The following is a 17,000-nucleotide window of genomic DNA, read 5'->3' as shown; positions in this document are numbered from 1 at the left end:
GGCCAAAAAACATGAAAAAAGCCTAAATTAGTCAAAACAGCTAGCATTTAGCTGAAATATTAGCTACACTCCAAAACAGCCTAAAAAAAACTAAAAGAAACAAATCCTAAATTAGCCGTAACAGCTAGCATGTAGCTGAAATATTAGCTAAACTCCAAAAACAGCCTAAAAAATAAATAAATAAATAATGCCTAAATTAGCCGTAACAGCTAGCAATTAGCCGATATATTAGCTAAACTCCAAAACAGCCAAAAAACGTGAAAAAAACAAAATTTGCCAAAACAGCTAGCAATTATCCAACATATTAGCTAAACTCTGAAACAGCCTAAAAAACGAGAATAATGCCTAAATTGGTCAAAACAGCTAGCATGTAGCCTCATGCGCTTGTTCTCTATTGTATGATTCTGACTTCTAGAATGGATTCTTGCAATCAGAGTTGGTGTGAATATTAACAGGGAGGGAGGTGTTGCTGTTAAAGTCAAACCGAAAAGCATAACCGGGGTCATGATAGAAAACGTGAATGGAAAAACAGGCAGTAAAAAGATGCTATCATTGAAAATGCATCATCCTTCCTTACCCGTTTGTCCCGTTTCCTGCACAAGTTGGTTGAGAAGCAATCACTTCACCTGGAGCCTGTCGACAGAAAAGACAAACGGGTAAATTGAGGATAAAAGGTTGTCTATTCTTAGATTCATCCACACAATTTGAGTGAGCATCGAGTGGGTGTTTTAGCAGAGCGGGCAGCAGCTCCTGGTACATAGAAGGCATTTTCCTGTAAGCTTTAGCTCGTAAAAAAGGGTACGCTACAGAAGAGACGTACAGCATGCAAAACAGGATAATTTAGTCAAAAGAATGCAACACAGAGGGATCCTTTATGGCAAAAGTCACACCTAAAATAGGGTTTTTATTCAGACTAGTCATGAAGCTAACCTTGATCCAATTATACGTTCAATTTACTGTTGTTTTCTTTAAAAATTAGTTTGACAGAAAGGATAGACGACTATGAATCAAACTATTTGGGTAAATAATACATTTTTTTAAGCAAACGACTAATGAAGACGTCTCTTTGCACTTTAGACTCCCACCCTGACCTTGGAAAACCCTGTTAGACATCAGAGCTTCTCTATATGAAAGACTGATTCCCTGTTGTGCAGCGTAGCATTATGTGTCCCTGTGGCCGGGTTTGTTGTCCCTGTGAACCGCAGCTTTGAGGCTGCTCCTGCAGCTGCCCCGGCCCTCCCCGGCCCTCCTCGGCCCACCTGAAACACTATCCAGGTCAGTTCTGGGCCCCCTCACAGTTCACACACACCACACTTTACTACTGGGCAAACTCTACTAAGTATAGCCACTGGCCCACAAAAACAGTCCGCTGCTTCTTTTTAGGCGCCTCAAAATAACAAAGAAAACACGAACTGTAAATTTATAGGGCAGTATGGAATTTAAGCGTTATTTATAACTTGAAAAGGACAAGGATAGTGAAAATTCATTAATGTGTAACACATGAGATAAATGCCAAACCATACAAGCAGGATGGTGTTGGAAAAGTGACTTATGAAGAGAGTACTCCCTCCTGGAAACACATAGTAAAGAAAGAAAACTCAGCCAGCCACGACTAAAAACATCCATAAAGACTGATCAATAAGCTCATGTTTGGCATTTAAAGTTGAAATATGTTCATTACTTCTACCTAAAGTGTGGCAGATTCCAAAAAAATGGATGGGGTTAATGGGCTGTGGGATGAATAACAAGGATTGCGTGCAATGCAGAGCATTGGCAAAAGATCTCCTCTTGGACGGGCAGAGGATGAATCACTCCAGACTGGAGCAGAGCATGGAGGGAAACAGGGAAAAGATGGCGTGATGTGTTCCTTCCATGGCCGACTTCCGCTCTTGCTTTACCCAGCTCTTGATCTGCTCTCCTGGGAGGCTGAGTAACCAGGAGGAAATGCTTGGGCTCAGCTAGTGTCGGCCTGACGACCAGATGTGTGGCCTGGAAGTGGTAGGGAAGAGACGCAACGGAAACCAAATATAAACCAGCGTATTATGACACCTCTGAAGGCGGGGGCCGAAACTAATAGTTATTGGGGCCTAGCTCTCACCAAAAAAAACCTGACGGTATCCAAAGCAACGAGGACGCACCGCAGTGGGGCCCACATCTGTGGTGAATGAAAGGTAACACAGGTGAATGACGGCTACCCTGTTCTAAAAATAGGGGCCACGCAGTCCCAACACTGGGGGCATTCAGCTCACGGCGACTGTTTGGGCAGCTGTTAAAGTGGAGTTTCTTTGAATGAAAAGTGCAAACATGAAGGTAGGAGGGGAGAGGTTCTGACACGGCCTTGTGCTCCTGAGAGCCAAACCTACAACGAGCGTCAGCTCTGACTCATAATTTGAAACTCTAGAGGAAGAGTCTAGCCTTTGGGAGACACGGACGATGGCATTCTCCGTCAGCATGCTGGCAAACAAAGCCGCTTGTGGTGGATTTTGTATTAGAAAAGAGATTCCACCAGCTTTGGACATTGTGGTTTTCTTTGGAGTGAAGCGTCCTCAATGAGGACGCCCTGAGACTGGAAGGTCGTGAGTTCAAATCCCGGCTGAGTCACACCAAAGACTCTAAAAATGGGACCCAGTTCCTCCCTGCTTGGCACTCAGCATTACGGGCTTGGATTGGGGGGTTAAACAACCAAATGGTTCCCAAGCGCGGCAGTGTCTGCAGCTCACCGCTCCCCCAGGGGATGGATCAAATGTGGAGAACAAATTTCACATACCTTGGTGTGAGATAACTAGGGCTGCCACGATTAGTCGACTATTGAAATTGTCGATGACTAATTTAATTGTCACTTAGTTGTTACTTTATATTATCTGGAGTCAGAGTGTAGTAAAGTTGAAAGTTAGCTAGCTTTTTGGAGTATTTTGCCATTTATTAAAGTTTTTAGGCTATTTTGGAGTGTAGCTAATCTTTCAGCTACATGCTAGCTGTTTTGGCTAATTTATGATTTTTTTTCGGGGTTTTGGGCTAATTTGGAGTTAACTAATATTTCAGCTACATGCTAGCTATTTGGGCCAATTTAGGCTTTTTCGTTGTTTTAGGCTATTTTTGAGTTTAGCAAATATCTTAGCGACATGCTAGCTGCTTTGGCTAACTTCGGCTTTTTTTCCTTTTTTAGGCTGTTTGGGAATTTAGCTAATATTTCAGCTTCACACTAGCAGTTTTGGCTAACTTCGGCTCTTTATTTTTTAGTTTTTTAGGCTGTTTTGGGATTTAGCTATTTCAGCTTCATGCTAGCTGTTTTGGCTATTTTAGACGTTTTTTTTTCATTTCATTTTGGGCTGTTTTTGGAATTTAGCTAATATTTCAGCTTCATGCAAGCTGTTTTGGCCAATTTAGGCTTTTTCGTTTTCTAGGCTGTTTTTGAGTTTAGCTAATATTTCAGCTACTGCTAGCTGTTTTGGCTGACTTAGGCTTTTTTCAGTTTTTTAGGCTGTTTTTGGAATTTAGCTAATATTTCAGCTTCATGCTAGCTTTTTTTTTGGCTAACTTCGGCTCTTTTTTTTTGTTTTTTAGGCTGTTTTTGGAATTTAACTAATATTTCAGCTTCATGCAAGCTGTTTTGGCTAACGTCATCTCTTTATTTTTAGTTTTTTAAGCTGTTTTGGGTTTTAGCTCATATTTCAGCTACATGCTAGCTGTTTTGGCTAACGTCATCTCTTTATTTTTAGTTTTTTAAGCTGTTTTGGGATTTGGCTAATATTTCTGCTACATGCTAGCAGTTTTGGCTAACTTAGGCTTTCTCAGTTTTTTACGCTAATTTGGCATTCAACTAATATTTTAGCTAACCATCAGCTTCAGCGTTTTCAGCTATTAGCTTCAGTGATTTCAGTTATCAAGTTCAGCTTTTTTAGCCATCAATTTCACCATCTTCAGCTGTCAGCACTAGCAGCCAAATTCAGCTCACAGCATTCACACTGGTATTATCACAGGTAATGCTATATATCTAGTTTTTAGTTAGTTAAAAGCTAATAATGTGTGATTTACATCCACTTTGTGCGTGACCGGATTAGTCAACTAATCAGAAAAAAATAGTCTGTGATTAAAATAATCGTATGTGGCAGCACTAGTGACAACTAATGGGACTTTAACTTCTTTAAAAATGAGGTCAGTCTGCGTAAAGAGGATGCCATCTGATCAGCTAATGAGTGGTTCAGCTGTGTCCTTAATTACAGTGGAAAAAAATGACAGCAAGTGTCAAAGTACAAACTAGCGACATTACCAAAAACAGTCTTGATTTCTTCTATTTCATTACAATAACTCCATCAAACCTGGTTTCATTTACATTAAGAAAGAGCTCTTTGGGTTGTTGGACAAAAAAACTCTGCCTGCATCTTTTCCTACCTACTGACTGACTGACAGCGGTCTCAAATTATTGAGTGTTAAATAACTTGTTTTTATTGTAACGATTAAGTGTCTCCAGACTTGCGACGCCAAGACAACCGATAATTAAAATATCGTTACAGCTGGTTTTTCCTGTTCCACTTTGAATTTCCTCACACAAAATATTAAAGCCAAAAAATCTATGCTACCCAATCATAAAATGAAGAATTACATACATTATCGGTTTACGTTTGTACGTTTTGCTCTCGCTGCTGCTTTCTCTGTATGGCATCTAGGAATGCAGCTGGCTGTGAAATGACTCTATAAAAACAAACTCAAGTGAATCGGAACGGTATGAAGGTCACACCAGCTAACAGAGGTCATTTTTAGCGTTTATCCACACAAGAAAAGGTACGTTTGTTTCAATCAAGGTCATCACAATCAGGTCGTCTTTCTTCAAACAACCTAAAAGTCAACAAACACTAAACAAAAACAAATCCAGAAGTGTACAAGATGGTTTTTTGACAGTTTGAGGACTCTCTTTAGAGACATGTCTCATTGATCTAGTATTGATTCCACATTTTGGGGAATTGGGTTGACTCAGACCACCAATGGGTGGACAGATGGTGCATTTCAAGCAGGATAGAGTGTCCAACAACCCAATACCTCACTGAATAACTGTGTGCAGAAGAAGCGTGCTCTTATCTGGGGTGGTTGTTGGTTCTGAGAAGCTACAGTTGAAACAGTAACTGCGTATCTCTTCAACGAACTCATGCAAATGTCTGCAATACTGCACTGGTTCAGTGCAAGTGTACAAAGACGCAATAATTAGAAAAGCAGGATATGCGAGTTGTGACTGAAGATAGAAAAAAAAACTGCTTTCGTTATGCGACGGGTTCATCCTGATCTTCACCGACATCAATTTCAACATTTTAGGTTTGGTAGATGATGGTGACCAGCGGGGGTCTACATAAATAGATGTATGCTGGGCTGTACAGAAAGAGCCTACCTCATTTTGAGGCAACAATGCCCCCTCACAAGTGGGTGGACAATGCTGAACTCTCTGTGCCTGATCAGATGACTAACATTACAGAGACAAGGCCACAGTCTTATTTGCAGCTGAACGCACGGAGGACCAAACACACAGGACCGCTTCAGCTCACTGGGTTTTACTGCTTGCATCAGAGCATGTGTGTATGGGATTGCTCAATATTGTCCAGGCCTCCAAAGGCCATGTGAACCTGAATGTTAAACTACGCAGCAACACGTCCTGTGTTTAACACAGCATGACAAAAAGCCTTGCACTTGGAAGTGACGATTCCCATAAACCTCAATAGTTTCCTCTCCCCAAAGCGTTAGGGAGCTTATCACCTGTTCAAGTTCCAATATTTACTTTTCAGGGATGATCATTTGGAAAAAATCAAGGTTTGTAAGTGTTGGCTGTTTAAACAAGCCTGGAATTACACACCTTGCAGAGTCCAACACAATGTGCAAAACAAACAAAGCAGTTTTTGTAGCTACTAATGGTATTTAAATGACATTCTGTGAACTTATGTCATGCGTTTTTAAAAAGAACTCATGCAAAGTGGTGCAGGTGGAGATTTTTTCTTTTTTTTTTTCTTTACCCGTCCATTGGGAGTCAAGTCCTCCTTGTTGCGCAATTCAAAAGACTCTTCCTCCTCTTTTTCCCCATAGTCCCGTCCCAGCAAACTGAAGCCCTGCCTGCAGCAAAAAAACCAGCAAACTCCTTGCAAAGGCATTCAAATTGGGTTAAGTGTCCCGTTTTGCGCTATCCAGGTCTGTGGAATCAGTGTTTGTGAGTCCAGGAGCCGCGTAAATGCGCACAGTACAGCCTCTCCATAGGTCTCCAACGGGGAGGGTGAGGGCAAACATACATTTACCCTCTCCTTCCGGTCAAAAATGGCATTAAAAGTCTCTCAGCTGTGCAGGACAGCAGTCATATTCCACACAGCAGTCAACGGAGTGGTTTAAGGAAAAGTCCTGGACGCACAGATCCTCCGTTCACGAGCTGCTTAAATCCCAAATGTCGACAAAAAGAGAATTAAAAAAGTCGCTTTAAAGTTCGATCTTCATCGATCCGTTTCCGCGAACATTTTCTGAGTAAAAAGAAACTTTCCTCCCGGCCGCCTGACTTCAGAGTTTGAACAAAAGCGTGCTGCAGCAGCTGGATTTAGGATGCAGTGAGACGTGAAGCCCCGCCCCCTGACCTCAAATCCCGCGCGGGATTGGTCGAGCGCAGACACTCCCCGCAGTGACGAAAACTTAAACCACGCCCCCTCCACTCTGACAGAACATCACACAATTCCACCTCGTGCAGTCGGTTTCTGAGAGTCACCGCTTTTCATTTCCTCGTTTAACCTGTTTTAACTTTAATCATACTTTTAAGGTGTTATTTATTAAATGGATAAATTCAAATAAACATTTTTTTTCAATTGTACATTATTTTAATCACTAAAAAGTTTTTCAAATTTATTTAAATTATATCCAACTTTTTATATCCGATGTGATCTTAATATTTAAGCTACTACCTTTATAAAATAAATGAAAAATATATAGAAATTAATACATTTTTGCTCAGTAACTTGAATTAACCAATGAGCTGATTTTTAAGAAACAAGTTATTAACATTTTTGCCCATTTTTAAATTATTTTTTCATAAAATCAGATATACTCACACTATTTCCATTTTTCACTTTTCTAAACAGCATAAAAATATCCAGTAGGAGGTAGGTCACATGTGTCAAAGTCAAGGCCCAGGGGCCGGATCCGGCCCTTCTTGTTATTCTATCCGGCCCTCCAGATCATTTTATTTTATTGTTATTATTTATTGTGCTTATTTGTAACTAGTATAAAGTTGACAAAATATATTTTTATAAAGAGTAAAATTTTGAAAGTTATTTAAGGTTTAAGTTGATTTATTATGGAATAATATTCCTATCTGTTTTTATTCATATTTCTGTTAAAAAATAATGTTTTTAAAGTTTTGAAAATTGGTGTTCTGCTGGCTTTTTGGAATATTTTGGCACTTACTAAGACTTTCTAGGCTATTTTGGAACCTAGCTAATATTTCAGCTACTACATGCTAGCTGTTTTAGCTAATTTAGCCTTTATTTTTTTTATTTTTATTTTTTTAGTTTTTAGGCTATTTTTGGAGTAAGCTAATATTTACATTCTAGCTGTTTTGGCTAATTTAGTCGTTTTCCAGTTTTTTTAGGCTATTTTTATTTTTAGCAATTTTTCAGCTACACGCTAGCTGTTTTAGCTAATTTAGGCTTTTATTGTCTTTAGGCTATTTTGTAGTAAGCTAATATTTACACACTAGCCGTTTCAGCTAATTTAGCCTTTTTTGTTTTGTTTTTATGCTATTTTGAAGTAAGCTAATATTTACATACTAGCTGGTTTTTGGCTAGTTTAGCCTTTTTTTAGTTTTTTAGGATATTTTTATTTTTAGCTATTTTTCAGCTACATGCTAGCTGTTTTAGCTATTTTAGGTTTCTTTTATTTTTGGGGGGCTATTTTGGAGTAAGCTAATATTTACACACTAGCCGTTTCAGCTAATTTAGCATTTTTCCTTTTTTTTTGTGGATATTTTGGAATTTAGCTATTTTTTCAGCTCCATGCTAGCTGTTTTGGTTAACCCGAGGTTTTAAATTTTTTTTCTTTTTTTTTGTTTTTCAGGTTAATAAGGTATTTAGCCAATATTTTAGCTGGCTATTAGCTTCAGTGGTTTCAGCTAGCTTCAGTGATTTTCAGCTATCAGCTCCAAAGTTTTTAGCTTTCATTTTCAGAATCTTCAGCTATCAGCACTAGCATCTTCAGCAGCTAAATTCCGCTTACAGCATTTACACTAGCAATATCACATGCTATATTTGTAGTTCATGATTATGTTAAAAAGTTACAGTTTTAAACTTTTAAAAATGTTATCTTAGAGTGTTCAATAAATGTTTATCCTTATTCAGCCCTCAACCTAAGTTGTGTTTTGGATTTTGGCCTCGTGTGCGATTGAGTTTGACACCCCTGAGGTAGGTGGACTAGTCCTAAACCCGGACACGTGACTTATCCTGCCCCTCTGGCATTCATGCCTTTTCTCCCTTAATATCCCTTCACTTCCCTGTTCTCTCCCCACACTCTTCTTCTGATCCAGCTGAAGTTAACTCATTCCTAACCATGAAGCCCCTTTAGCCCAAGTTACACTCTTAATACTTTTTAATCTTTTAATCCTTCTTTTGTAAATCAAGATTCAAGAACTCATATTTTTTAGAAATCACGCTCACATTATTTGGAACAGCTGTCCCACATTCATCCCACGTTTCCCTTAGAAAATATACATTTCAAAAGGTATGTGTTTATGGCTTAAAAATATTCTCTCCTTTTGAGCTCCACCAGCCACTTTTTGTTTCTGTTTCTCTCCAGATCCTCCCTGTCCTCCCCCATATCCCAAAACAATATGCTTGGGGCCCCTGCTCCCACAGACCTGGAGGAACATATGTTTTATTTTTAGAGCTCACTCCTTCAGCCTGCACTGGAGAAGTCACAGAAAAAAAGAAAGAGAGGAAGGAGAAAGCCCTCCCTCCATGAATATAATCTGAAGGAAAGGAAAATCTTTAAAATCATTCCCACAACTTTTTTTGGATTTTTTTCTTACTATAAAAAACCTTTCAGACTCATATTCAAAATCCCAATCTTGCATCTGTTTTCACTGCTTCCTGCATCTCCTCCTCCACACTTTTCTCAATTCTTTCCAGAGATGACACATTAGTAAAACATTTGGAGACGCTCAGAATAACCTGATACACCTGAGTTAGGTCGAAATGAGTGATTGGATCAAAAGTAGGATTGGTCTGAGCTTTTAGATCAGCCTAAAAACATACAGAATTAAAGAAAAATGAACAGATCCTACAGTTAAATAACCTGAAAACCAGGTGATGCTGCAGCCTAAATGCAACACGTGATTTCTCAAAGTGAAGTCTGTGGTGATTTCCAACACAGACTCATAGTAGACAGAACGTAAACTTGATCAGAGGGGAGCAGGAAGCTGCTCCAGCCACTCGTTTTCATCTCTTGTTTGAGTTTCTGCCCGAGAGATCCTGTTACACTGCAAGCCGCATCACAGCCAGACTCTGATGATGGTGAACCAAACTGACTGTCAACACACTTGTGAAGTCTGGACCGCCATCAAAGTGTTTAGATGGTTAACTTTTGTATATTTTTTTGAATGTTTAGTCAACCATATCTGAGGTACTGCGGAGATTTTTCCTTTTAAGGCCTTTGAAGTCCCACTCCAAGTAAATTTGGTAAAATAGTTCAGCAATTTTTTAAAATTATGATTACAAAGTTCTTTGACTAAACAAAAAATCCAAGGTTGTCTTTTTGGACATATTTTCTGCAGAGCGGCAGGAGTTTATCAGAAATTTGCCTTTGAGTTGTGGGCGGAAGTAACCCTCCGCTGATATCCCATCATCCCTTTATTTCCACTCTCTCCTGGTAGCTTACAGCTTCTCATAAATCAAAAAAATGAGTTTATCCATCACAATTTGAATACAAAATACTCAGAAATTATGGTACAGTCCTAAATTCTTATATATGTCCTTCATCATGAGAAAAATGCTACAAGAACACCAAAAACATGATTTCCATTAGTGTCTTTTAAGTCCCCCTTTGACATTTTTTTTTATTTAACAAAAATGTTCCCAGTACTGTTTTAATTATGATTATGACGTTTTTAATCAAAATCCCACAACCTAAATGAAAAAGACATTTTTCATGTTAATCTGAAGCCTCTGTTTCCAAAATCTCCTCTGAGGGGGCGTGGTCAAGCAATTTTGGTAGTGTCCAGCTGTATGGTTTTGATCCGGATGTCAGCTCGGACGAGGAAGTGAAGAGCTTCATGGACCGAACTTCCTCCAAAATCCTGATTCTTTCTCCTTCCAGTTCACCAAAGACTCTTTTAGCTAATTCTCCAATGTTTATTGACGTTGCTGTGATCAATACATTCAATCCATTGATTTCTCAAAGAAGATTCCCTGGAAAAATAATAAGAGCAAATATAAAAATGGTCTTCTCTTCTCCAACACCTGAGCTAGACACGCTAGCCGGGTCAGATGAGGGGTTTAGCACATGTGCAGTAGAGCTGTTGTGACGTAAAGAAGATCATTAATTCAAACAGAGTCTGTCCAAGACAGTTTTATTGACAGCGACTTCAAAGCTTGAAAACACTGTAGCTGGTAGCCACCTAAGATTAGTTAAACTCCAAAATAGCCCAGAAAACAAAAAAAGCCTAAGTTAGCAAAAACAGCTAGCATGTAGCTGAAATATTAGCTAAACTCCAAAATGGAAACAAAAAAAAACAGAAAAAAAGGCTAAATTACCCAAACAGCTAGCATGTTGCTGAAAAAATGGCTAAACTTCAAAATTGCCTAAAAAAATAAAAATAAAAAAAACGTAAATCACCTAAAACAGCTAGTATTTACATGAAATAGCTAAACTCCAAAATGGACAAAAAAGAAAGAAAGTCTAAATTAGCCAAAACAGCTAGAATGTAGCTGAAATATCAGCTAGACCCAGAAACAGCCTAAAAAATAGAAAAAAGCCTAAATTAACCAAAACAACAAGAATTTAGCTGAAATATTAGCTAAACTCCAAAATAGCCTAAAAAACAAAAAAAGCCTAAGTTAGCAAAAGCAGCTAGCATGTAGCTGAAATATTAGCTAAACTCCAAAATGGACAAAAAACCCAGAAAAAGGCTAAATTAGCCAAAACAGCTAGCATGTAGCTGAAAAAATGGCTAAACCTCAAAATAGCCTAAAATAATAAAAAAAGTAAATCACTCGAAACAGCTAGTATTTACATGAAATATTAGCTAAACTCCAAAATTGACAAAAAAAGAAAAAAAGAAAAAAAGGCTAAATTAGCCAAAACAGCTAGCATGTAGCTGAAATATTAGCTAAACCCAGAAACAGCCTAAAAATTAGAAAAAAGCCTAAATTAACCAAAACAACAAGAATTTAGTTGAAATATTAGCGAAATTCCAAAATAGCCTAAAAAACGGGAAAAAAGCCTAAATTAGCCAAAACAGCTAGCATTCTCGGAAATGCAAAAACGAAATTTGCTAATACATTTGTTCTCTTTCATACTAAAATGCCACACATACACGTTACAAACTTAAAACAATAATTTTCATCAGAAGGGGACTTTAAGAAATGACTCAAAGGAGATGGAGTTTCTACGCGGGCTCAGCTTCTCTTCAATCAGTCAGTCCCAAATTTGACATTTATCTGACAATTCCAAACTTGGGATTTTAGGAACTGACCCCCAGTCACCCTGACCCATGACTCAGACAGGATTTCCTCCCCTGATGATGTGTTTAACATTGAACTGGACCCTCATCCTGCTGCAGAGACACCCCCTCTGTGTGCAAAGCCACAGCTTGTATTTAAGCGAACAGAGGACTGCTGTGTGATGGCTGTTGGCCCAGGTAATGGGATAGGGGTGCTTTAAAGCTCTTTAGCCACCACACTACTTGACCCGAAACTGTGAAACAAAAGTTGCTTAAAGATAGTTTTCTGGAGCAAATTAATAAATACCTGTAACTTTGGAGGCACGTGGGTCCTATCCCGGATTCTTGGAAGAGAATTGAGGACTTAAGCTACAACTGGATTCTTGGGGGGTTCACACAACACCATGTCAAGAATCCCCTCTCTTCCTGTTATGTTGCAGTGACAGCGTTTGAAGTTGCCACCCAGAGGGAGGTGTTAGTAACCCTGGCTCTGGGTACATCTGTTCCTGGAGACTATGTGGCACGCAGAATTGGATCAGCAGCAAGCAGGCGAGGGGAAAACATTTCCAGATTCAACTTGTGACCCTTCTGCCCCAGTTAACCCCTCGCATTCCCTGCTTGTTTGTCTATTTTACAGTAACGCCGGGCATTCCAGACGGTTGTACCCCGGCTTACCCTTGTCAAAACTTCGGCAGAGCTTGTGCGATGGAGGAATAACATTTTGCTTCTCGTATTTAAGAGATTGTGTGAAATTGTACACCTGATGGCATCTGCTGTGGGAACCATTATTGACTACACATTAGCCAGAATTTGGAAAATGCACACGGAATGGCACAGACTCGTTTAGTTTGTCTTTATTAGAAAGCATATTATGTTCATAATAAACCCTACAGCTGGAATTTTAAAAACCAAACAAAAAAATGGAAATATCAGCAAAGAAAAAGCAGTTATCTCTAGCCATCGCAAGCAAAGAGTAAAACAATAAAAAAAGATGTTTAGAAATTGATAAAGATCCAAAATCCAGCAAGAACAGATAAACAGCGAGCAGATCCAGGATTACACCCTGTAGAATAGACACAACAAACAGCTGAGATATGCCCTCATTTTGTCTGGCATTCTTGCATCAAACAAGAGTTGTGCAACTGATAAGGTTTTCCCAAACACTTCTCACTTCTCTTTAACAATGTAACAACTACTGACATTTAAGTGGCTTATCTTTACTGCCGTCGTTTCTCCCTAAAAATCCGTAACGGATTTTCTTTGAGGAAGTCTGAGTTGAGACTATTTATATCGTGGTTATAGCCTTGCAGGATAGACGCTGAAAGTCAGACGATAAAGTATTGACAGCTAGAGCGAGTGGGCAAAAAGCCAGAGACCCTTAACTATTTTTAGGATGCTGAGTGTGTGAAAGTGCACTCAGTGCAGAATTGATGACACAAAATCTGAACCTGGGGGGAATTAACCGTGTCTGTGTGCCTGCAGCCTTTAAAAATCCCATGTGTTGTGTGTTTTTGTGATACAAAAGTACATTATAATGGTAATTTGTGATCTTAAACAAATGCTGTTGAGATATAAGATAGTCAAGGATTTTCAGGATCTCTGGAAACTTTTGCTCATGACTTTAAGAGTTTAGTTCAGTGCGTTTAAGCTCTGCCTTGCTTACGTTTCCTGTGTTTAGATATCAATCTTCTAGGCAGATCTCCAAAAAAGCTTTGACGCAATTTCAATAAAAAAGATCTAACTCACTTACAGGTACACTGGGTTTACTCTATACAACGTTATTTATTAGGTCTTCACTTCGAAAGGCTCTCCTTTCTTCTCAGCCAATCAAATTCAAGAATGTTGCATCTTTCTGCATTCAAGACAGCTAGACCTCCTCTACCCCGACCTCCACCTAGAGTGATGCTTTCAAATGGTCTGGCCTCTAACCACCATCATCATGAATAGTCTGAGTTTATCCCAAGTGCAGAAGACATCATCTGTCACAGACGGGTGCATCCAAGTGCATCAGAGAACAACCAGAGGGGTCAGGGTCCGGGCAAGGGTCGAGGCAGGCGGCAGACGAAGTAGGGCCAGATGAAACAGAAGTCAGACTGAGAACGCTCAGACATGCAGGAAGTGTGGCACAAACAAGACTTCGCACTGAGCAGATGTCAGTGCTCAGACTAAACACTCCAGGGAGTGATTGCAGATGGAAAACGGTTGTGGGGTTTCTGGGAATGACAGCAGGGGCTGATGGGAAGTGTAGTGTGGAGACCCAGGATGTGCTAGTACTCAAGTGATGGATCCTGCTGATGGTCAGATGGGGCTGATTCGTGACATCATAGGTCCAGGGTCTAAGGTTAAGGACTTACCATATTTTTCGAAGTATAAATCGCAGGAGCAAAAAATGTCTAATCAAAAAGAAGAAAACCATATATAAATCACTCTGGAGTATAAGTTGCACTTTCAGGAGAAAAGTCTGACGTTTCAGAACAAATCTGCCAACTCCAGCGTAGCTAAGAAACTAAATAAATAAAGAAATACAATAATAATAATCATTTGATCTGTAAAGGAAAGTTATCAAAGTTCAAGAGGAAAACAATCAAATCCTCTTACATGTTTGTTTTGGACAACACTTCTTCTGCTGCTGTCAGTAGCAAATACTTTGGATTCAGCGCCCTCTAGTGGTCGTTAGCGCAAACAACTGCTAAAAGACAACTGGTGTTTACTGGGAAAATATAAAATATATAATCCTTTTGATGTCTAAAAAACATACATAAATAAGTCGCTCCTGAGTATAAGTCGCACCCCTGGCTAAACCATGAAAAAAACTGACATATACTTAAATTAAGTACACAAATAAATCATACTCACATTTCTAACATGTTAAATTTATTTTTATTGGATATAAAAATTTGCCAATTGTTTGACTTTCTTAATAAGAACGGATTACATTTTTTTAAGTGTAATTAGAAGCTATAATTTGAAATTGTGTTTAATCACACCGAGGGCAAGATCACTTCTGTATTTCTGACATTAACCATCATGAATATGTTATCTTGAGTTAAAGGAAACTGTGGTCAATTAAATAGTTTCATTTTCTTAATCTGACTAATCAGGCACATGTGAAGAACTGACTGTCACATGCATGATTTTAAAGACCCGCTCTGATGAAAGTGGTGTTTTTGGTGTGTTCTTGTGGCATTTTTCTTATATTTAAAGAAAATTAAGCATGTGTGATTCTTTAATCACATTAATTAAATACAAAATGTAAAATACAAAACATTTTGTTTTTTTGAAAACCTTGATGTAAAAGTTTTTATGGATGCAAAACTGTATGGCTGGACAGCTCAGATATTGGTCGCCCTTTTCGTTGTACCAGTAACGTTATATTGGAGTGTAACAGTCTGTAAGCTAGCAGAGGAGCACTTGATGGTAAGAGGTTGGGCTTATTCTGTTCCAACCCAGCCAGGGAGGCCAAGTGGGCCCCATATGGTTTAAAAGTGGGCAGAAAATGTGGGTCCCGATTGGGTTTGTCCAAAGTTTCTGTGGTGGCCCCACTTAAGTGGGGGCCTTAGTGGATTGGCTCACTCTGCTATCCAGCCACCTGGTGGACAACGGATTCCCTAGCTCGCTACAGTTTGCTAACTCCTCTACAGTGGAGCTTGCTAGCATACCACAGAAGAGCTTGTTAGCAAGCTACAGTGGAGCTCGCTAGCATGCTATAGAGGAGCTTGTTAGCATGTTACAGCGGAGCCCACCAGCATGCTACAGTGGAGCTCGCTAGCATGCTATAGAGGAGATTGCTAGCATGTTACAGCAGAGCCCACTAGCTTACTACAGTGGAGCTCGCTAGCATACTATAGAGAAGCTTGTTAGCATGTTACAGCGGAGCCCACCAGCATGCTACAGTGGAGCTCGCTAGCATGCTAAAGAAGAGATTGCTAGCATGTTACAGTGGAGCCCACTAGCATGCTATAGTGGAGCTCACTAGCTTGCTACAGTGGAGCTCACTAGCTTGCTACAGGGAAACTCGTTAGCATGCTATAGAAGAGCTTGTTAGCATGCTACAGCAGAGCACACTAGCACGCTACAGCAGAGCTCAAAAGGACGCTACAGCAGAGCTCACTAGCTTGCTACAGTGGAGCTCACTAGCATGCTACAGGGAAGCTCGTTAGCATGCTATAGAAGAGCTTGTTAGCATGCTACAGCAGAGCACACTAGCACGCTACAGCAGAGCTCACTAGCTTGCTACAGTGGAGCTCACTAGCATGCTTCAGTGGAGCTTGTTAGCATGCTATAGAAGAGCTTCTTAGCATGCTACAGCAGAGCTCACTAGCATGCTATAGTGGAGCTTACTAGGACGTTACAGCGGAGCTCGCTAGCATGCTACGGTGGAGCTCGCTAGCTTGCTACAGAAGAGTTCACTAGCATGCTACAGAAGAGCTTGCTAGCACTCTACAGCAGAGCTAGCAAGCACGTTACAGTAGTGCTTGCTAGCACGCTAAGCTTTTCATTGGGCTGCTGGCTAGAATTGAGAGCTAACACAGGTGGTGCCACTACAGGAACTGTGGACAAACTCAATTGGGGTCCACATTTTTTGCCCTTTTTAAAACCATATGGGCCCACTTGACGTTGCTGGCTCGGAAGAGGCAAATTTCTAATGAATTCCTGCTGCTCTGCAGAAACTATGTCCTAGTATTTTATTATTATTATTATTATTATTATTATGCTTTAAAATAGATCAAAAGATGATTGGAGCGGGACTTTAACGCTAAAAATGTTTTTTCTCACCCTCCCTTTGAACTGATTAGCTCACCGATTTCAGCTCAAGAGATGAAGATGTTTTGAAGTTACTCCACATAGCAATATTTCTGTCTTTGATTCTTCCATGTGCGTTTGCTGTGTTTATGTTTAATGGAGTGCATATATCTCTGCACAGGCTGTGTGTGTGTGTGAGATTGTGCGTCTGCGCTGGTGTGTTGTCTCACGTTTCTGTCAGGGTTTGATCCAGGCTGTTGCTATGTGCCGTGACCTCCAAGAGCAACATTAAGAGAGGGTTGAACCCTGCAAAGCAGAAGCTGGCTGTATTTTATTTCTGCACCTCCTCCCCCCCTCTCCAGAGACACACTGTACTCCACAAACTCCCCCTGGGCCTGGCCTGCGGCTAAACCAGCACTTTCATGGTTCATCACCAAGAACAATACTTGCTACGGATGACAATATTCTCTAAAACTAAAGGAAAAAATGGGAATTTCTGCAGTTTCTTGCTAACTGATTGCAAAGGTTTTAGAAACAAAGCAGATATGCTTGTGAGAAATAGCCCTCTCTTCCATTAGCTGCCCATCAA

The 17,000-nt window shown here is 39.8% G+C and overlaps 1 protein-coding gene across 2 annotated transcripts in view; it reads right to left on the bottom strand.

Annotated features, from left to right (window-relative positions):
• plekhh3 (pleckstrin homology, MyTH4 and FERM domain containing H3) overlaps positions 1 to 6,656 on the bottom strand; it is a 43,585-nt gene extending 36,929 nt beyond the window's left edge. Inside the window, exons 1-2 of one of the 2 annotated variants that reach the window (XM_024272574.2) lie at positions 5,997 to 6,656; positions 578 to 633 (exon numbers count right to left, since the gene is read on the bottom strand). In XM_024272574.2, coding sequence (XP_024128342.1) covers positions 578 to 633; positions 5,997 to 6,131 — 191 coding nt within the window. In that variant the 5' untranslated portion in view covers positions 6,132 to 6,656. The remainder of the gene's footprint in view (positions 1 to 577; positions 634 to 5,996) is intronic. The other variant, XM_024272573.2, reaches the window with a different exon arrangement.
• Between the last annotated feature and the right edge of the window lie 10,344 nt (positions 6,657 to 17,000).

Source organism: Oryzias melastigma, linkage group LG8 (genome assembly GCF_002922805.2).
Source record: "Oryzias melastigma strain HK-1 linkage group LG8, ASM292280v2, whole genome shotgun sequence".
Classification (NCBI taxonomy): domain Eukaryota; kingdom Metazoa; phylum Chordata; class Actinopteri; order Beloniformes; family Adrianichthyidae; genus Oryzias; species Oryzias melastigma.
This window is presented reverse-complemented; position numbering and strand designations above follow the sequence as displayed.